We start from the raw sequence: 22,612 nt of genomic DNA, 5'->3' as shown, positions 1-22,612 counted from the left end.
AGGGGTGAGAGGGCAGTGTTGATCGCAGAGGAAGATCAGGCTTCCAGGTAAACCGAGCACAGAGAAGGCTTTCTTCCGCTCGCATGTTTTTATAAGCCCCTTATACATACTTGCGCCTTTTTTTTTTTTTCTTTTTTTTTTCTTTTTTATGATGCGCCGTGTTGCTGCTCTCACAGCTCCCAAAAGAAAGGGTTCATTGGTGGGTGGAGCACTGTATACTTGCAGAGGAGCCCCCGGGGGAGCATTGCCCGAGGGAGTCCCGCGGATAATTACAAACCATTCAGCAAACACAGCTCGAGTCATTCCTGACGGCGAGCCAAAGAGACAAACAGAACTCTAACGAGACAGACGCGAGCAAAACACGGGGGCCGCCTGATCAGAAAAAAAAAACATGGATCGAAAGTTTGCAAAAAAAAAGGGAACATCTGACTCACCGGCGGGAGGGTGGGGGCCCGGAGAGGGAGACGACTACAGCAGAGCTCAGAATGCGATCCATCCTGTAAATGCTGTTAGTTATCATGGAGGACATAATCGTATTTCGTAGCTTGGAGACGGTAATGAAGACAGTAAAAAAAGTCGTAAAGCATTTGAAACACCCACCATATTTTCAAGCTCATGATCATTACAATCATTTCTGTGATCATCATCAGCACCACCACCACCACCACCACCACCACTTATGGAATTCCATCTCCTGGATTTACATCTAATTACCCTCATTAGTAAATGTCACCTCTATGGGTGTGTACTCAGTGGACCCCTCGCTGCTCAGGAATTGCGAGTTTGCAAGAGCGAGTATGTGTGCAGTGTTAGATGGAACAGCTTTGCCCACACAGGGTTAACCGAGAAAAAAAAGAAAAAGGGGGGGGGGGGGGGGGGGGGCCAAGAGCCCTGCAAAGAACCTGATGCATCAGTAACCTCGCTCACATCCCTCAACCTATATGTGGCTAACCTCGGGCTAAGTTAGGGAATTAACAGGAGCAGCCAGGGAGACGTGCAACGCTGCACTTGACTTTGCACTTCAGAGGTGCGAGCGCTTTGCCCCGCCTCTGGAGGTTCTGGAGAAAGACCCATCATTAGACATTAATAACGCCAGAGACTTCTGCCTCAGTCTGCACAGCCTCTGTTTGTGTCCCCCATTGATTTTTTTTTTTTTTTTGTACTGAATTCTTTTGATGGGAGTATAGGGACTGTCACTTTGATTACACTTACAGTTATTCAGGTGTGTGTTTTGTGGAGCGCTTTGTGTGCGGATGTCAGTTTGTGCACGTGTGTGTACTTGTGTGTGTGTGTTTCTATGTGCATATATACTGTTTAGTTCTCACTAGATTCAAACAGCTGTTCATTTGTATTAGCAGAACCGACTCGGTGGCATTCGGTGCTGTTCTTACACCCATCCTTTTTCCGGACTACACCGTTTCCTTCTTATTTATTTTCTTTTTTTCTTTTTGCAATTCTGTCGTTCTGCAAATTATAGGCTTTGGCATTTTGGGGAAGGGCAGTTCACTCTGTTGCTTCTTCACAGTTCTGTGCATTTGTACTGCTGCCACTCCATGCGTGAAAAATTCCAACAAAAAAAAACACAGCCATGGGGAAAAAAAAAAAAAAATCTCAGACAGAAACATTGAACCAAGTGCAGGGCTTTAGCAATACACACACACACACACACACACACACACACACACACACACACACACACACACACACACACACACGTTTGGATATTGGACACATCAAACAGCAAAGCCAATAAAAGGCTGTATTGTCTGGGCTAATTGTAGAGATAAACAGCTCTTCCTGGGAGATTTCTCCTATTCTCTGAATGCCTTTGGCTGATCAGGTTTCAGTGACATTCAAACACGGAGCCAGAACTGAGCAGCCACACACACACACACACACACACACACACACACATGCACCTCTGCAAGCACACACATTATCATACAAAGACATGATCACCAGCTGGTGTGTCTTTTGGCAGTCGTCCTTTAGTCCTTCTCCTTTTGATATTACAGTCATGGCTTTTCTTTGTGAAGGAAATCGCTGTGTTATTACAATATTTTGCCGAAAAAGCCCGGAAGGAAATCGACTGAGTTCAATACCCCTTGCAGTTTGTCAGCAAATGTGCAATGTTTGCACATTTCTCTTTTTTCATTAAATACGAACCAAGGCCTCGGGGTGTTGAGACATTTTGTGTTAACTGCCTTTTGTTCCAGGCATAAGTCAAAGTGTCTGTTTTTACATAATGATCGATGACATGTCACCTTACTCCGACTCACAACAAACACAATCCATGCAAATAGAGTCGCTATTTGGTGATGAATGCAAACATGTCGAGACTCTGCAATTTACCATTACTGTTTCCTGAATGATGTGATCTTGATGTTTGAAAGAGCAGTCGATGAGCATATTCAGGCAGAATAGAGCGGCAAAACTAATTAATATGTGTATGAAAAATGTGGAAAATTTGACTATTAATTCAAAATAATTAATATATATGCACACATAACATGTACACAAAAATAAACACCATGTTCAAGGTTAATTTAATGAATTCATCAATCATCTGTATTTCTTTTTTGTACTCTCACAAGCATAATGAGGGCGGGACTTAGTTGGAAACATGTGACATCACATGTGATATATATTTTTTTCTTCATATTTGTATTATGCATTGTGTATTTATTATGTTTTATGGACTGTTTTTTTTTTAACTTGGCTACATTGAAGGTTAAGTTGACGATCGACAGGGTTGTCCACTTATGTTGCCAAGCTCATAATTCTTGATGAAACCAATTGCTGAGTTCATGATAATGTGTTAAACCTTAAAATAAAAAAAAAAGTGTGCTGGCTGTGAATCAAAGCCCAGTTATGTGTGGAATCTTCCTTCAAAAATAAGAAATAAAAAAATCACAGAATGTGAAAACTTTTAATGTTCTAACATTTAACATTAAAACTTGTATTGATGGGGTGTCATCCATCAATACAAGCATCCCCCCCCCCTTGTGTGTGCAGGTTCATCACAGGGATGAGTAATCTGACACTTGCCTTGGTCGCTGCACTAGGGATTAGACCTCTAATCATCTGTCTATCAAACCACTTTAACTGAGCAAAAACATGGCCACTGTTGTGGACCACATTATTGACGGTAATGACTATGTGTATAAGCGAGAGAGAGGGTGGGTGGGGGGGGGGGGGGGCGTCTTTGTGCTCTGCTGTGTTGCCTGTCAGCAGGAACAGAAAACTGTCAATTGATTTCTGTAGGCACCGGTTGATTAATTTACTGTGTACCTGGAGTTCAAACATTAGAGCTCTTATGTAAACCCAGCTGAGTTATTCAAGTGTCACATAATAACGCTTTATGATAGTCATTACACAGTGAGAGCATTTCCTGTTTGGAAACGTACTTCTGAGACAAGGACCTCTTAAAAAAAAAAACTAAAAAAAAAAAAACTTAACACAGCCCGGTGCATTTTCTTCCAATATCACTCCTCATTATTTCCAGTCATGTGCTATAGGCTACCGCTGCTGAGCCTTGCTTAGATGCAGCTATATGTTTGCACTCGGCTGGTTTTAAATTGGCTTTCTATGCAATAAATTATAAAAATGTGGATAGATAATAAATAGGTTTATTATTCTGTTTCATCTTTCTACTGTAGTGAGGTCCCTCTGCTTTAAACTCCCAAACAAGCAGCTCTTCTTCCAAAGGCTGCCACTCAAATTAGCAGCGCTGGATGATGTCACAGCCACTCATTAAGACTTTGAGATAACCACCACACCTAACCAGGTCTCCGGGTGGAACAATGTACGCACTAGGCGAGCTTCAAAATGTGTTGCAACCTTTGGTAGATTTGCACACGTCGCGTGTTCCTGCGAGAGGACTCCATCAGCATTCTGCCTTCCGGGATTATGTTCCATGAACCCCTTAGACAGTGAGTGTGCACACATCACGCATAAAGGTGCCGCAATCTGCCGCTGTTTTGGGTTTGCAGTGGAATAGGAGGGACCGTGGTGCGGTGGAAGTGAAGTAGCAGGCGGGGAGGCGGCGGCTCAGCAGTCGAGGGCAGGGCGGCACAGGGAAGGAACGCTGCCTTGGAGCGCGGCGTGCGTACCGAAGGGACGCGCTGATTGACAGTCGGAGGCACGGAGCGCCCCGCGCGGCACACAAGCGGAGCACGCTAATCTCCCCCGTACCCGGCTTGTCAAAGGCATCTCTGTGAAATACCAGCCAGATCAGAAAAGAAAGGAGACTCTATCCGCCCCCCCCGTCCCCGTCCCCGGGCTCGGTATTTGGAGACTTCTGTTCAGTCGTAACTGGACACAGTCCGGGCTAACCAGGGTGTCCAAGTGTCCAGGACACGGGAGTGGATGGACAGAAAGGTCAGACTGCACTTTGCAAGCTCAGTCCAAGGAAGATTGTGTCGGTGCCTTTTTATGGAGTTAAAGGACTGCGACTTGCTTTCTGGATCATTTTTGGGGTTAATTTTTTGTTTTTGTTAAATCCAACATAATTCTGAGGCGTTTTGTTGGTCAAGTTACAAACCCTGGAGCCTACCAACACTCCTCTTCATTCTTTTTAATTGGAATAACGGCAAGATAATCGGGAGACTCTCGAAGAGGGGGTAGGGGGGGGGTGGATTTTGGTGCGTAATTTGTGCGGTGTTTGCGGTTGCTGAGCCCGCAGAAGTAGTTGTGCCTCTCTTCATTTTTGGCGTTAAAGAGCCCCCTTTTTTCCCCCCATGGAGTAGGCTAAATCACAGGTAAAGACTTCGAAAGAGCGGGCTTATTCTCTGTCGCCTGGAACACACAGGCGGATCGGATGCGCAGATTCTCCGTAGTATGGTAAATGACCAATGGGGAATCATGAACAGCTCTTCTGAACTCGAAGATGGGACTCGGCATAAAAACCAGGTATGTTCACTCAGTTGTTGTTTTTTTTGCGCCGTGGGGTTCGCGAGGAGTGGTGCATCTGCTTGGCGCAGTGTCACCACGCCGAGTTTTTTTTTTTTTTTTGAGAATGTGTCTCTCGGGTGAATCTGTGTGCGCTGTGGAGACGGTAGCTGCACACGAGCTCCCGGCGGGCACTGGCACTTCTGTTCCTGTCACAATGTCTGAACCCAGCCGCGGATCACACGGTCCCCGTGGCTGCTTGCGTTTAGCGTGACACGACGCTCCAGAGTGTTATTAGGCTACTTGATATACACATTGGTGATCTGAGTGGATCTGAATAATGCTGAAATCACGGCTGCGAGTGTGAACAGGCGGATAGTTGTATTGCGCATCTCGGCTGCGTCTTTTGCTAAATATTCTTAAATCGTCCCCTCCCATGTAAGCCCTGGGCTGTGCTTGAGCTGAATCTCTGGAAATCGTGTTTGCGCTGTTTGGAGTGTTGACATATGGCACACAGACATCCTCCCAGAGCCCGCTCGGATGAATTGAGACAGGAGCCGACGTGCGTTGTGTTGCAGCCGGGCAAGCTCCACTTTGGGGAATAGTCAATGTTCCACAAGGTCAGTAGAGGGCTATTGACGGCCCATGAGGGAGAGGGCTCCCCCCTGGAAACCGGGATCGGATTTCGGGGCAGTGAGAAAGCCTGGCGCCTTTTTGGAAACCAAGAAGGATTTACCCTTCCTATCCTCTTACCTCCTCGCGAGGATGGGCTTATGTTATTGTGTGGCACCACAGAAAAAGGCAAACTTCCTCTGGTGCCATTGCAACATGTTTTGAGACAAGAGAAGTAGTAGTGTTCCATGTTGCACTTTTTAAAAAAAAAAATGGGCAACTTAGTTTGATGTAATGTCCAAATGAATGCACCTGTTATGAAAAAAAGGTGGCAGCAGGGACTATGAATTGCTCTATAATATCTTATACTTGTGTGTGTATATACAAAAGAACAGTTCCTCACCCCTTTCAGCACAATAGTTCACCCAAAAACAATTCATTTCCTCTCGGTTGTTTGACTTCAAACCAATTCAAATTATGTGGATCGTGTCGTTCAGAAGCTACAGTTTGGAAGGAATCCCACTTGTGGCACGTGTCTCGTAATTTACGAAGCTTGACAGGTGTCAGACGATATGTTGCTTCCTGTCATGTGCCTCAGTAGATCTCGTAGATCAGTCGGAGTCACTCGCATGGTGGCTCTCTGAACCGGGGCCTGTGGTTTGAGCTCTCACAGTCCCACCAGTATCCTCGAACACAAGGCTGTAGTTAACGCTTACATTACAGTTGGCTGATGTAACCTTTATGTTTTGTGATGGAGCTGATCAATGACTAAGTGGCTATGACCAACAATGTGCTGCCTATGAGCTGCCTTGCCTCCCTTTTTTATATCCACTTATTAAAGGTCATGTAAATATGCCTGCCCTGGGTTTTTCATTTGATGATTGTGTGTCCTATAATACCACCATATCTTGTCTCAGGTCAGTAAACTTGGCAGAAGAAAATATCTGTGCAAAGGAAAATGATACCCCACGTGATTTCTTTTCTTTTTAACCTATTAATTCCAGTGTTCCTGAAGCGAATCAAAACAACTGTGATTGACTAAACGGAGAGCTGCTATGGTGAAGCCGATAGGGATGAGAATGCAAAGCATGTCCCGCAACCCCAACACTCGCTCCGGATCAGTCGGCATCGGGGAGCGTCGGATGAGATGAGAGGTTGTGTGAAAATAGGGAGGTGGGGGTGGGTGGGGGTGGGGGGGGATGGCTAACGCTGCTATCTAGTCCCTCTCCTCCCTACATCTATCGGTCTCCATCTTCCGGCACTTGTTATTTCGCTATCACACACGTAAACACTCGTTCTCTCCCCCTCTCTCTCTCTCTCTCTCTCTCTCTCTCTCTCTCTCTCTCTCTCTCTCTCTCTCTCTCTCTCTCTCTCTCTCTCCGTGAGTCAGCCCGTCTCTCTCCCATGTAATCTAAAGCAGTAACACCAAAACCTTCATCTTCCAGCCTCGGCTCCTTTTGACACAGTCCTTTCAGACCCGGTGGGGAGGGGATCACGTAATAGAGATCTCTCGTGGTGTCATGTTTGTTTTCGTATCACAAGACGTGGTCGGGGATTATTGTGGTAACTCTGCATATTTGATTTGTTGCTGTAGGTGTGCTGTCACCCGTGCCCTGTGCTTTTTTTTTTTTTTTTTTTTTACAACAGATGGAGGCCAGTTAGAGTAAAAATGGAGATTAGAGTGCTACTTAACAGCCTTGAAATCCAATTCACCGGATAATAAGAAACGGTGACCGAGGCTACGTCGTCAGATATGCTCTTAACTCGCGTCGAGGAAAAAAAAAACGAGACACTTGAAAGAAACAAAATGGCTACCGTGACTTATGAGTGGATGCACCAGTGACACTGTCGTATATAACTTTCTTTTGTGATGAAACACAAAAGAACGCCGAGATAAGTCAAGGTTGCTGCTTTCCAATCTTTTCCAAATGAATGTGAGGGAAATTGAACTTCAGGACGACAACATTCTTTCTCATAAAAGAGTTTTCTCCAAGATTGCTCTGACGAAAATACAATTTAATTCCACACAAGAAACACAAACAACAAGGGATGCAATATTGTGCTGTAAAAAACACCAATATTGATTTTGTTTGTTTTGTTTTTTTGCGAGCTAGATTTCTTACAGGGCCGTTTGCTGCACATCTGTTTCCATGACATCATTCTTGAATCACACACGAGCTAAGTTTGAGCAACTCTTCTTTTATCTTCTCAATATAAGATCTTAAGTGATAGCTTAGCTGTACACATGGCACATGCACGCACACACACACACACACACACACACACACACACACATACAAAGTATAGCTGAGACTTCAATGAAGCCCAATGGGGTTGCCTAGTCGGATTGTAGGCAATCAATAGCACTTTGAGCTCTCCAAACTTTCCAAAGCACTGAAAGAACTGTTTGTATATGAGTAGAATACCATAAAGTACAGCTGTGCCTTGCCAGCTCACACGTTGAGATACACACACACACACACACACACACACACACTCGCACACACTCGCACTAAAGAAGTATATATTTTACAGACGCTATGTTGGATTTTTATAGCCCAAGCTCCACTTTTGTGCCATGAGGAAACACAAACGGATCAAAACCACCACATCAATACGTTAGCAAATCACCAAACTGTTAGGATGTTTATGTATCTCCAACGCATCCGACACACCGCTGTAAAAAAAAAAAAAAAAAAAAAAAAGGTGGAAGGTTTGCCTTGACAGCTCACCCACTGCAGGCCCACATCTATCAAAAACACACTCGGCAGAGACCCAGCTCAGATATTATATCAGGCTTGCATGACAGCCATGCACACACACACACACACACACACACACACAGACACAAACTTGTCTGCCAGGATGTATCTCTAACTCACTTTAATACTCCTTAAGGCTCCCATACGCGGCAACTGTGGCACATCAGGCAGAACCGAGAGGGCATGACCATCCTTCATGCATACATCTTCCTACATGTCTTGTAAATAGGCCTGAACAATATATGGAAACTATCTAATTGCACTAAGCAAGATCACATGCTTATATAGTTTCTACATGAATAGATTCACAAAGAATAATGCAGCTGTTTGATGTTATTTTCTTTAAGCCAGTCAGAGAAGTAAACCTGCATATTCTTAAATATGCATGAACGAAATGACCAATTTGTCTTGCTTTGATGACTTAATATTTAGTGTGGTATAGTTGATGGTATATTTGAGATTGCTAAACAGTATTCAAATCTAGTGTAACCACGGTGTTCAAAGTGGCTTTATATTTGTTGGTCACAGCTGCATAGTTTGCCACTTATGATAATATCAGACTGAAGACGTGCAAAACGTTGCAGCACTCTGCAAGCTAACGTTGGCTCCACAGACTGAAGACAACCGCTCTGAATCCTGGAGGTCCTGATTTATTGATTTATATTCATATTTTTTTTTTTTTTTTTTTTTAACTTAACATGCAAACTTACAGAATTTCTTTGGTCATTATAGCCAAATGAAATCAACAGCCGCCTGCTTAAACTGAAGGGACCATTATGCAAATTCTGAATAACGGGAGCTCTTGCGATTTGAATATTTCAACGTTTCAAATTGCGAATTCTTATTAATTATACAGCCCTACTCATAATGCTGTATTTTAAGTATTTCAATACATGTCAAGAGTAGACTTGTACCACTCGACATTACATGTTCTTACTGTAAGTAAAAGGGGGTGAAGACTGTAGCTCTGTGCTGTGTGTGTGTTACATGATGGACCGGCTGGTTTTGTGGGTATCCTTGTTGGAACTAATGAACCTGCTGAGCTGGCTGGAGGTATAGGAGGCAGTGTGGACTGGAGCAGAGCAAAGCGGAGAGACTTCCCTGGTTCAGTGGGCCTGTGATTTCCCTGTGGGGGGTGTGTGTGTGTGGGGGGAGTTCTTCTATGGTAGCAGTGGCAACTCTAACAACCTCGGCTTCTGTCTCGTCCTCTCCCCCGCTCTGGGTGGCCTCGAGGAAACGCCGGCCAGCAAAAAAAGTTTTCAAGCCCCCCCAAAGAACCCCATCCATTTGTCAGATCCCTTACACAGCTGGCAGATGCATTTAGATGTACAAATCCTGCACTCAGACAAGTTCAGCAAGTGAAAATTGGGGCATTTTAACTCTTTGTACTGTGTGTGAGTGTGTGTGTGTGTGTGTGTGTGTGTCTCTCTCTCGCTGTCACTTTGTACCCGCGCCGCCTTCGCCTGTACAGATGGAAACTCCTCACGAAGTAGTGTGATGTGTGACTGTCTGACAGCACTGCCAGGATTTGTGTTTGCCCGTGTGCGTGCACATATTGTTCCATTTGCGCATTCCAGCCTGTACTTACAGTAGATTGCCGTTGAAAGAAGTTAACTTTCTCAGAGGAGGGATTGATCAAATTAGGTCGCGTCAGTCTGTGTGTACACTGTGTGTGTGTGTGTGTGTGTGTGTGTGTGTACAGTATGTGTTTAACAGCTGCGTAGAATATATACAAAGAGACAGTTTGATGCGTTTGTGTGAGTGTGTGTGCGTGCCGTGATCGCGTCCTTGCATCAATCCATTGTTCCTTTTTGAAAGAAGAGCATGGGGGAGGGAAGAAAAAGAGAGTTATTCAATTTATAAAGAGAAAAAACAATCCCCCGGTTTCATTGATTTCAGTTTGGTACTGCTCTTCATAACAACACCGCCTTTCTATTGGCATGTACGAAAATGAATTCCAAAGCCTCAATGCTGCAGTGTGGTTTTTTTTTTTCATCTTCCGGTGGGCATGTTCTCCTCACACACACACACACACACACACACACACACACACACACACACACACACACACACACACACACACACACAAATCCTTTTTTTCTAATCGCCTCTATTCTTTTGATCATTTTTTTTTTTTTTTTCATCATCGCAACATTATCTTCCTCTTTAGCTCTGGACACATCTATATAGTTGAAGCCCATTGCTGGATTGTGGTATCAAAGCCTAAGTGGCTCGCAGGAGTATAGGCCTATTGTTAGAATGACGGTATGAATGTGTGAGAGGAGTGTGTGTGTGTGTGTGTGTGTGTGTGTGTGTGTGTGTGTGTGTGTGTGTGTGTGTGTTGGTGGATCAAAGCGGTAACGAGCCATTACGAGCCGTTACGTAAGTGAAGAGTGCTTTTTGCATAGGGAGGGATTTAGTGCCTTTAATGGAGCAGCGTGCTCACTTGTTTAGTTTTCTGCTGCAGACAGATGGAGCCATTTTGGGTAACGTGCGTACAGTAGCCCTGTGGAACCAGGGGCTTCACCAGTGTGAAGGTTACAAATGACGGCAGCCGTCCCAAAGCGCTCTTGGCTTCGCTCTCCCTCCATCCTCCCTTTTTGTTATCTGACCCTCGCGCTCCTCCATGTCTTTTTCCTCATTTTCTCCCTTTTCGATATCTCTTGCTGACGCGAAAGGAAAGGGGGGGGGCAACGGGACATTGTAATATCAGATTTGTGGTGCTGCAAGGTGGCCAGCGGGCCTTGAGAGGGAAAAAAAATAAAATAGGGCGAGGCAAGGAAGGAACAGGAACACGAATGAAAAAACGGGAGCTTTCGATGAAAGCAGGAGAATAAAAATAAGTAGAGAGAGAGAGAGAGAGAAACAAAAGAGTAACCCAGAGCAGAGATGAGAGGACACGGGAGGCTTGGTGAGCATGAATCACAGTAGGTCCCAGATCAGCGGTGAGCAGGCAAGCAGGCTAGCTGGGGGCACATGTACCTTTTGCAAAAGATGACGCAGATATATTCCAGCTGCTCAAAATCCCACATACCCACAACAAAGGCTTGTTATCAGATGTACCACACGGTGCTGTCGGAGGGAAGAGAGACTTCTTCCGGTCGGCTCTTGGATCGGTTACGAGGCTCGTCGCGAAAGCCCCAAAGCATCACCGAGGGCTCGCCCGCATCCAGCACAACAGCTGCAATCCACCGTAATTGTACCTAATTCATTCGTGATTTTTGGTAATTGTGTTGATTTAATGCGCCGCACATGCTCACGCACGCGCGAGCGTGGGCGAGCGTGCACGTCGCGCGCCGTCGCCGTTTGGATCCTTCCTTTGTGAAGAAAGCAATGCTGAGTAGGAAACATTAGGACGGTACCGCAGGGCAAGGTTATACTCCACCTCCCAGAGTATGTATTGACAGATGTGTCAGCAGGCTGACCTGTTGGGCAGGGTTTCACAGCAGAGGAGCTAAAAGTGTGAGAGAGAGTGAGGCAGAGAGGGAGACGAGGCAGGCGGAGGCATTAGATTTCCATCTGCAGGATTTGGCCCCTCGTGCATGTTTGTGTGTGTGTGTGTGTGTGTGTGTGTGTGTGTGTGTGTGTGTGTGTGTGTGTGTGTGTGTGTCTCTGCCAAGGAGGGTCATTAAAGTGGGGAGGAAAAAAAAAATACACTTCAAAGAAAAGATAAATGTGTACATTCACCCCATTATTTTTACTCTGGAAGATCGTAATATCGCCATTCTGAAATTTATCATTCACTTCCCCGCTAAATCATCATTAAAAATGCATTGGAAATCACCAGCGAGAGGCGTGCAGGTGGTGGTGGTGGTGGTGGTGGGGGGGGTGGGAACGAGGCAGAGTGGTGGAGTGAGGGATGAGAGAGACGCAGTGTGCACCACGTGTTCCAGAGTTCAGTCGTCTTGATGGACAACGAGCCAGGCCCGTTCCGCTGACAGATGGCTCTGTCTCCACATTTGCAGTGAGAAGTGTCCAATTTCCTCCCGCCGATCTCAATCGAAGAGTTAAAGAGCTGTGAGCGTGTGACGCTGGAGTCTTGATCAAATAGAGATTTGAGATTAGAGGCCAGCTTTTAAAAGGATCACACTTCCCATAACATAATGGCCTTTTTTTTTCTTTTTTTTTTCTGTCTCTCCGTTCCCTCGGCTCGTCATCAATCGGCGGACGGGAAGACGACGTGCGCGCTCGAAGCGCTCCGTCCCCTTGGTGCGATGGGTAACGTCTCTGACGAGGAATGCAGACGGAACAGTAAATAATAAGGGGGGAAATTAATTAGACTCTGAAAATCCAGTGAATAATTTACGATGAATGGAGGAGCTTAATCAAGCGATCAATCTACTCCGGCCACCGCATCTGGAGCAGAAGAATATTACAGGAGAGGGAGTTTCAACTCTGGAAACTGATTGTGAAGATGGTGATGCCACAGTGTGACACCCGTCGTCTCACTGCCGGCGTACGGGAGACCCTTTGGTTATCGCGGCGTTAAGATGCCGAGGTGGCCTTAATTTGAGCTGCGTTGCTCTCTTACCCTCTCATACTTGGTAGCCTCTCCAAAAAAGTCCCCATTACTGCTTCTCCTCTGAGTCATTTCCTCAGCAAACTCGACTTCATATATTTACCTGCTAATGACTTGCTTAAGTTAACGTTGCAACATAATGGCGTCATTACGGACCAGGCGCCATCAAGTGTCGCGAGCGTTAATTGTCTAGACGAATGAAGTGCTGAGAAATCCTCGTTGCCCCTATATTAAGTCCTTTTCCGTGATCTTTTGGATGCCACAAAGAGAAAGAAGGATCGCCTCGTTGCCCAATGTCAGAAGAATCACAGATGTATATTATTTCTATCTTCAGGGGCAGGTGCTTTGCTTTTAACAAGCCAAATATAAAAATGTGTCGATGGGCTCCTAAAGCAAAATTAAACGGCAGCCAATCAAAACCAAGCAAGAATCAGTGAGGTCAGAGATGTGCATGTATGAATTATGAGCCTTGATGTCTGATGCCCGCACATTTGCTGTCCCCTTTGTTTAGAAATGATATAGGTGAAGCCGACATTTATTAACTTAAGCAGAGAAAATCCTTACTAGTACTTTGAATTTGTCAAGTATTTAATTTACAAAAAAAAGGCTTATTATTTCATATATGTTATATATCGTTATTATGAAATGAGCTATCTCAGGATAGAAGACATTTGTGGTCAACATGTAGCTTCGCTGTCAGACGTGTCCAGCAGAACCCACTGGAAAGGTACGGCTTGTTCACTTCACTGAAACATAAATATGATTTTATTTTAAATTAGTGACAAACGGAGTGAGAGGAGAACTTCATGAAAGGGGTTAGGAGCCCGATACGAGAAGCATTTGAAGTAAATGTAGTTTTAGGAGAGCGATAAAAAATTGAATGATGCCTAAAAAAAAATATATATATATACAGAACTAGACAGACAGAGACGGAGGCACAAAAGAGTCACAGAGATGTATTTATTGCAGCTATCCTATTAAACAGTTATGACAAACTCATGGCTAAAATATTAACTGACTTACCCACCAACATCCATTATTTATTCATCATCAAAAATTCAATCTGGCAGACTGTGTGCCATTATTCAGATGTGCTGGGGGAAAGTGGCACATTTAAATAAATGAGAAATTGTAGGACTCACTCCCATGGCTTGTTTTTTTTTCCCCTCCCAAAAACCCCCCCTTCATTTTCAATTATTCAAAAGTTAAATCAATCCAAACAAATCCAGGAGATGGTTTGATATTGAAAAATGAATGCCCCTTCTTGCTCACATAGCGTATTATGTCATTGAAAGAAGCTCAAACATTTTATTCTTTTTGGCCATTTAGAATCAGACTCATCAAACTGTTTGGAAGTGGCTCTGTCGCACACCATCTGCCTTTTTGTTTTTCATTAGCGGGAGAGGAACACATTGTGTTTCCTGCACTTTTTCAACTCGCATCTCGTTTCAGGACAGTTGGCGACCCCCCCCCCCCCCCACCCCCACCCCCCGCTGTGGCTGCAGTAGACAGGCTCATATTTACAACGTTTTGGTTCGCCTCTGGTGCAATTCTGCACCTCTCGGCAATACCTAAGTCTGAATGAGATTGGATATGGAAATGTGTGGAGTTGCTGCAGACCAGTGGTTTCTGCTGATGTTGTGGGAACTCGGCAGCATAGAGAGCGGGACGCGTTCCTCCGAGAGACAAACGCTTCCGCGTGCAGACGGCGCTCGGCGAGCAGACGCATGAAACCTGAGACGCATGCACGGACGCCGCTCTTCACTTAATGTAGTACGCTACAGTAAAATGGTGCAGTAAAGCGTCATTTGGGGAAAATACAGTTTAACTAGGTAGATAGGCTATCTATTACCTCTTTACTGCAGATGAACATAGCTATTAACGCCACTCTCCATAATACATACTGTGTATCATATGTGATGAACAATGACACGTCTTATGTTAGAGTCTGCAGCCACTCTAGCGGTGGGCTAAATGCTAACGTTAGCATGCTCACTCAACGCCAACATGCTGCTGTTCTGCAGACATGACTTTGTTTACTATGAGAATGATATAGAGTGTCATTACACAACCCAGGCGGTAGTCATAATGACCACTTATGCATCACCGTTCAATCTAATACCCCAGACAGTGTCGACAGTTATCAGGCTTTTAATGTGAATGTTTTGTTGAGATCGTGTCGGGGGGGGGTTGCTTATTAAACTCTATATAGCATGTGTTAAAGCCTCAGTTCTCTTGTTTGTATTGCGCTGCAGTTGTTTGTGTTATTCCACTCGAGGACTTGGCCAACGCGCCGGCCAAACACTGCAGCGTTCAGTCACTTGGCTTGCCGTCCGTGGTTCAGTCGAGCGCTGCAATTGGATCTGTGCGATACAACCGGCGTCCGATCAATGACAACCGGTCCCAAACAGAAGCTCGGGTCTCTTTGAACTTTAGAAAAATTGGCCGATAATGGGATCTCGTCGTCGTCAATCCCAAGCATTCGGTCCGACTTCCTCGTTCTCCAAAGCTACGAATAGCCCGACGAGTTCCAGTATTTCCTGTTCATCATATATATATATGCAGATATATAGATATATATATACTTGGTTGTGACGAATGTGTCTAAAACATTGAGGTATCAGATTAGATTTCAAGATGTTTAGAAATGTACACGTTTCGTTCAATCTTGGCTCATCTGTCACCATATATGAAGTTTCACCTCAGTCATGGGAAGATTATTAAATCGTGGCGTTCCGTGTCAATAGGAGCTCCCGTTCAGTATTCACTCACGCTGTTACAACCAGAGTCATTATTTTTTTTCCCCTCCATCTGTGCCTCCTTGTGTTTTCGGAATATTTTTTTTCAGTTGATGAGAATTTATGTAAAATCTTGAGGATGCACACTGGGAGCAACAGTTGGAATACAGCAGACGACCCTTTTTTTCCCCCTTCCTACGATAAACTACCTCGCTTTCATCTTCGCTTTCCGTCAGAAATCTCGAATGGAAATTTTCTCGCCGCGTTGGTCGGATAATCCAATACTTGTACTTGCAGTCTAAGTCGGTCTGGTATTATATAAAAAAAAAGCCCTTCTACTGTTGGAGCCTGTCAGCAGAGCACAGCCTCAGCCATTTGTCTGCCACCTTTAGTCAAATCTCCCTTACAGATGCAATGACTAATAGATGAAGTCTGCAGGAGATGGGGATGGACTGCAGAGAGTGTGAGGACTTATTTGGAAAATGTGATGTCCGTGAGATTTTTGGGAGAAGTCGAGCTCGGAGAAACTTGGAGAGAAAAAGTTCAAAACTAAAACTGAGCGGGTTTGTGACGACACAGAAACGGCAATAATTGCCTACAAATCTTGAAAACTGTTCTTCAGCTTTGGCTCACACAGCGTCTGCATGTTAAAGTTTCTCTCTCTCTCTCTCTCTCTCTCTCTCTCTCTCTCTCTCTCTCTCTCTCTCTCTCTCTCTCTCTCTCTCTCTCTCTGGCAGGCTCCTTACAGGCTCCTGTAATGTGCTAACATAAGAAATCAATCAGGCTCTCAGTATTTCTACAGCCCCTCAGCTCCCATTGATTTATTGCAAATGTGTTGAAGATGAAGAGAGAAACTCTTTAGCACTTTGGGGCAGGCTGGTCAAGGGGGGAGTGGATGTAGGGGAGAAGGATGAGCGGGTTTGGGATGAGAGGGTGGGGGGGGGGGGGAGCGAGGAAAGAGGAGGGATCACGGTCTGCTGACCTTTGTTTTGATAGGCTGACATTGTTCACCTCAGGGTCATCGCACTGTCCGTCATCGGGCCAGAGAAAACGATGATGATGTGGTTTTTTTTAAAATCTTTTTAGTTTAGGTGGCTGCGATAGCGTTTGCTGTGTGCTGTGATTTTCCAGTATGTGGAGCGTGACAGCTGCTGTCAGCGCCGTAGCGGGTGAGGTCAGGGGTCACGGAGATGGCGGGTGGCTTGGATTCCCATTAGACGCTATCAGTTAACTCACCTGACAAGCAGAAAGACAACTTTCTCCATATATCTTGCATTGTAGCGTTCTCATGTTGTGTGTTGATGTCACTACTAGAGATCTGGTCCACAGTATTAGTAGAGCACACGGGTTTAAGGCAACCGACTTTATTATAGGACTATTGTTTTACGTCACACAATATGTCCCTGCTCTGAGAGGCGGTTCACAGCGTATTATACCTCTTCATTCTTTACACCTGGGGTTGCTGGGCAGACTGGACAGGAGTGTCCTTCACCAGACACCGACTACAGACTCACAACCTCAATAAATACGAAGGAGACACACAAAGGACTATGCTGAAGTCAAGGTCTATAACGTAAATAGGACACAGAGACGTTCACGCCGAAGAAAGAAAAGTACCGCTAGACTTTCTCCGACCGGCAAGAGGGAAGTGAGGCTGAAAACCAACACAGAGTTTGTTTGTGTCGAGATGGTAAACCTGAATTTGCGAAAACTCTCGCTAGACGGTTGACGTCGGGTCCTTGAAGGGTTAAAGTTAGGATTGGTTGCCGGGCAGAGGGCGAATCTAGGTTTAGCGATCTAGACATGGCCGCTATTTTTGGCCAACACTCTCCATCGTCAAAGAAAAGGAGGAGGGGGCAGAGCAGGAAGCCCCCTCGCCGCTCGCAGCGCAAAATGAACAGATGGTAAATAATATACTGGGGAAAATATCGAAACTTTTTTGACTGGTTAAGACACGCCTGGTCTGATTGGTTGAAACGTTAGTGCTCTAGTAAAGTCTGTCGCCTTTAAACATGTGTTATGTTTGGTCCAGTATACTTTGGACCAAATCTCCGAAGGCTTTCCTGATACAAGACTGTAGACCCAGACTGCCACAAACCAAGCCTGGAAGCCTCAAGTTTGGCATTTAGGCCATCGCCATCTTCAGAATCAACCTTATTTATTAATGCACTTACAAATAAATATAAATAACAGCACCGTTGTGCTCACAAGTAGTGAATAAATACAGATTGTTTTTGTCTTTTTTTACTCTAAATAATAGAATAGTTGAGAAAATGAACATCATGCTGTCTTGAGGAAACTAGCAGCTGAGACCATACATTCATGTTTACAATGTTTGCTAAGGCAATCCATCGAGTAAGGTCATTTTCTATTTTAGACCACAGGAGTCGCCCCCTGCTGGCCATAATAAAGAATGCACGTTAAAGGCACTCCAGTAGTGGCGTCACTATCCTAAAGCACTGGCCAAACAGTATTTGTTTTATAAAGTGTGTGAGTCACCTTCGTGTCATAATCCATTTATTTGGCTGCTATTCATGGTTATCACTATTGGAATGTGGCATCTTTTAAAAAAAAAAATTGTCTGCTATTTTCTGAACTAAATTATTACCGTATTAAAGTGTTCATTTGTACATAATGCATTTTGTAATGGCTTTTTTGACTGTTGTTATTTATTTGAGTCACTTTCAATCTTAGCATTTTTTTAAACTCCAAACAAATTATCTTGCCGTTGCCGCTCAATTATGACTCAGAGCAATTTCGTATTTCATGCTCACGCAGCTCAGAGGGGATATCAGGAGGGATGCCTCAACAGTAAATTTTGTTTTCTATTTTATACATCTCAAGAGTGAAAGGCTTGTTTATCCATTTTGGAGACGATGACTGTCGGAAGGGGAGTCGGAGTAAATAAGAAGCTCAATGGTAGCTTGGTGTATTTCTATCATTGGCATACGCTAAGAAACACTGAAGGGGGGCTGATGGAGATGAGGATTGAAGTGGATTACTGAGATAGGACCGCGCCACAGAGAGAATGAAATCTTATTTATATTAGGCTTTCGTGAAATACACGAGCGGTGAAACATACGTCTCTCCGTGGTCGCGGCCCCCCCCCCCCCCCCCCCCCTCTCTCTCTCTCTGTGCGGGGGCCGCGAGCCTCATTGAAGGGGTTAAAAGAGGAGATTAATGTGATAATGTACATCTCTAATCCCCGGCACTTTAAGAGGGGAAAAACCGCCTCCAACCACAGAGCCGGACACGGAAGAGGGCGCGTCACTGGCCGTCAGGGTCAGCCATCGCCATGGCAACAGATTATTCAGAATAATTATCTGCCATATGTGCCTTGTCACAATTAGAAGTTGGCTGTGATCTGGGGTCACGGGTCAAAACGCTGATCCAGCGACCCTGATCCAGAGTATTGGGGAGGGTCGGCGAACGTAACCCCAGCGACACGGTGTATTAGAAGAGAAGGAGTTCCCGCGTCTGTCACGTGAGCGACGGTCACACAACCTCGCTCTCCGCTCTCAATAGAGCCGATGCGACCGGCGACATCACTTTGTCGCAGTGACGTCCTCTAAATGTCACCGCATGCTGTGCTCTTTGAGCTTTCAATAGACCTTTCTTCTACGACACGTCTGACAAAATGAAAATCTGGAAATGAATAAAATGGATTTATGATTTCAATCAGAATGCTAAGCTTCTTGAATCGACGTTTCGGCTGAGTGGCGAGGAAAAAAGGAATTGACTGTGTGAGGAGAGTGCGCAAATGAAAGCTGACAGAGGCTCGGCAAAAAAAAAAAAATTTTTTTTTTTTTTAAAAACCTTTTGTGTTTTGTTCTCACGACCAAGCCTTCCATTAGGAGTCCAGACGTTTTAACTCATCACTGCAGCTCTCCCTCAGGAGCTACACAGAGAATGTTTCATTCCCCATACAGCCGTGTTCACAGTAGCACCCTGGGAAAAGCAGCAACAAGGTGCAAAGTGGTTTCGCCATTATAGTGGATAATTTATTCTGTCACTTTTTTGCCCATGTGAGAAAAGTCTTTTGGAGTGAGATATCTCTCTTCACTATTTACCGAGGAGAAACGCCAAACCCGTCTTTTCAAAATCACTGTTGATAGATTTGAAGAAAAGAAAAAAAGTAATTCACTCGAAAAAAACGCTGCGATTCTTTTTTTTTTTTTCTCGCTTTGCTCTCATTCTCATGGTCGCACACGTCGCAACAAACAACAACAACAACAAAACAAATACATCCTCAAGTCACCCGTGGCGATCTCCATTCAGATTAAGTCTCTCCCTCTGATTGTGGATCTGGTAGGAAAAACAGTTTGAGGATCCCCCGCGGAAGTGCGAAACGCGACGGTTTTAAAAGAGACTCCTCGCGATACCTCCGGCTCATCGCCGCAAGCTGTCAAGAGTGTCGCTCTCCTCTGATCAAATTTGTCACGTCGTGCCAGGCAGGATCACAGGGTGGAGGCACCACCGACACGTTTAGGAGCGAGCCGGGATGTGTTCAGACAAGCTACGTTTAAACACCAATTAAGCCCCGTGCACTAGTTACATCTACGGTCTATTAGATTGTCACCCATCACTATTAGGAGACACTCGGAGGCCTCTGGCATTCTGGGAAAAATAATTACATTCTTTCGGCGTCATAATTATTGCCTTGAAAGTGTCTCCCTTTTCGAAACGCTAACAAAGCAGGCTCTTGCTCTTCCTCTCCCTCCCCCATTCCTCTCTCCCCTAGCTCTGCCTTTCTCATCTCATGCCTGTTGTCTCTCCAGACACTAATGAAGTGGTTTAATCTCGTAACTCCAGAGAGAGGACTGCATTAATTAAGTTCCTGCGTGTATTCGCTTTGAAAGTTTCCACATTCCACAGAACCGTATCAACATGTTTGCCGCCGCCGCCGCCGCTCGACTGTTGCTTTGCGACTCGTGCGTCTCCGGATTTGCATGCGTTTCTGGGGAAAACGCGTCGATTAGTCCGAATGAAACGAATGCAGTTTGTCGCTCTGAAAAGTTTGATGGCGCATTGATTTCCCCATTCGAGTCCACAGAAATCAAAGCGGCCACCATCTTGAATCTGTTCATGCGTAGTCTCTGGGAGCTTTGCTGAGCTGCTCGTCGGATCCTGTCGTTCTAACAGAACAAATGACACATGCTTATGTTTACCGCCTCACTTCTGAACCTGCATATCGTGGCAAGTTGCTAGTAAACCACGCATTAGACGTGATGCGAGCTCTAGTTCCAGTCGGGTGAACGTAGTGAATGGCTTAGTCTGTTACTTCCAGAGTGTCACTGATGTTTAGCACCGGCTAACCACACTCACACTGGCCTATTTTTGCAGTCACTTCCCGCTTTTGATTTAGTTGTTGCCTTCTTCAGTGTTCATTTGGATTACAGTTTCTTTGACATCGCCTTACTGCATTCATGGGGGGAAAAAAAGAAAAAAAGAAGACAGTTGTGGCAGTTCCTTTTACACACAGCCAGAGAGCAAGCCGCTGCTTCTCATATTTGCCAGCTCCCGAGTCCCGAGGATTCAGACTGTTGACTTAAGATCTTAGCTTTTCAGAATAAAGTGCACCTCCGTTTTTACATCTCTCTCTCCTACACGCCTCTTGTATTTCACCGAAGCTGTCACAGTTTTTTTTTTTTTTTTTCTGCATATCGACAGTAGTGTTAAAGTAAAGTATGACGCTTTGTGAAAGGTTCAGATGTTGCCGTATGAAGTGTTAAATGGCTGCTCCACACTAGATTGCCTTGTTAACAGATGTTGAGGAAATGCAAAGCTTACGTTGTATCTGAACAAACTGAAGATTTTTGCCACAGGAACTCATTCAATTTCAAATTCATATATACCACGTTAGAGTTCAACTCCACTCGATGTGGCTTTATTGGCAACGCTGCCAAAAGCATCAAAATATGAAACGTCTTCCATATTAATAAATTCCAAAATAAACATTTACTCACGCCGAGACTGAAACTATCGAATTTTTAACAAGTTACACGATTGCATGAACACATCCCTGCTGGTGATGCTACCTCTTGAAAAGGCAGTGATCAAACCCCCACACTCTGCATCAAGAGGCCCCTTCACAGCGCGCTCATACCCCCATTCTACTGGACGCACTGCACTCATTGAACGTCGGGTTATTTTGCAGAGAAATGTACAATGCTTCCATTAGAGTGAAGGCCCTGTTGAGAAAATTGCTTTTGTATTTACGAGTAGTGCCACTACAAGTTGTAGCACCACACTGTTGGCATGCTAGGTACCTGCTAGCTAGACGCTAGCCCAGAAACAATGCGTTCACGTTCGCTTTTAAGGAGTCAGGTTTAGGACCAAAGGGGGGAAAAAAAAAGATGGCTTCCCATTAACCTCCACGAACAGGACCACGTAAGAGCGAGTCCACGTCTGTGTTTTTATTTATTCATCTTCATTTTCTATTTCATGCTCCCATCTTCCTCAGTACAGAAAGCCCAGAGAGGCGAGCTGTTGCTCTTGACATGTCAAGGGAACCGCTTTGTTCGTGTGTTTGTGATCCCCGTAGCTTGGGTGCATGATGGGAAAGTTGATTTCACGTAGAAACCCGTGACCTACGAAGACCAACATCCACTGCGGCTGCGACCTCCCCCTCGGGGAGAGGATGAACACGCAGCACTTACCACCCGATGGCACTCAACCAACGTTGATCCTTTAGTCACGCAGTGCCACACACATGCGCGCACACACACACACCTACACACACACAGACACACACACCAATACTTGCATTTTATTTATTTTTTGCATAAATATATATCCACCAAACCCACGACCCGTGTGAGTAAAGGAGCAAACACCGCGTTTGGATCGCACCATCAGCATCGATATCTGATCTCATTGCCAAGGTCAAACCGTCAAGTTTTAGGTTATCAACTACCTACACACCCTCACACACACACACACACACACACACCAAGAGATAGATCGACGCAGAGAGGAAACGGCACACACACACACACGGTGTAAGGTCAGCCTTTTGTGCTACTTGAGCCACAGCCATAAGTCATTCTGCAAAGTAGCTGTACCATGAAGTGTAGACACCAGTATCCATA

General features: G+C 45.0%; 1 protein-coding gene across 2 annotated transcripts in view; it reads left to right on the top strand.

The window, feature by feature from the left end:
* The first annotated feature begins 3,885 nt into the window (after positions 1-3,885).
* fibcd1b (fibrinogen C domain containing 1b) overlaps positions 3,886-22,612 on the top strand; it is an 87,971-nt gene continuing 69,244 nt past the window's right edge. The window contains exon 1 of one of the 2 annotated variants that reach the window (XM_068706636.1): positions 3,886-4,911. In XM_068706636.1, the coding sequence (XP_068562737.1) occupies positions 4,840-4,911 (72 nt within the window). In that variant the 5' untranslated portion in view covers positions 3,886-4,839. The remainder of the gene's footprint in view (positions 4,912-22,612) is intronic. The other variant, XM_068706637.1, reaches the window with a different exon arrangement.

The sequence above is a fragment of the Cebidichthys violaceus genome, unplaced genomic scaffold (genome assembly GCF_023349555.1).
Source record: "Cebidichthys violaceus isolate CVI_PGR_0920_01 unplaced genomic scaffold, fCebVio1.0.p SCAF_12, whole genome shotgun sequence".
Taxonomy (NCBI): Eukaryota; Metazoa; Chordata; class Actinopteri; order Perciformes; family Stichaeidae; genus Cebidichthys; species Cebidichthys violaceus.
The sequence above is the reverse complement of the archived record's forward strand: the minus strand, read 5'-3'. Positions and strand labels throughout refer to the sequence as shown.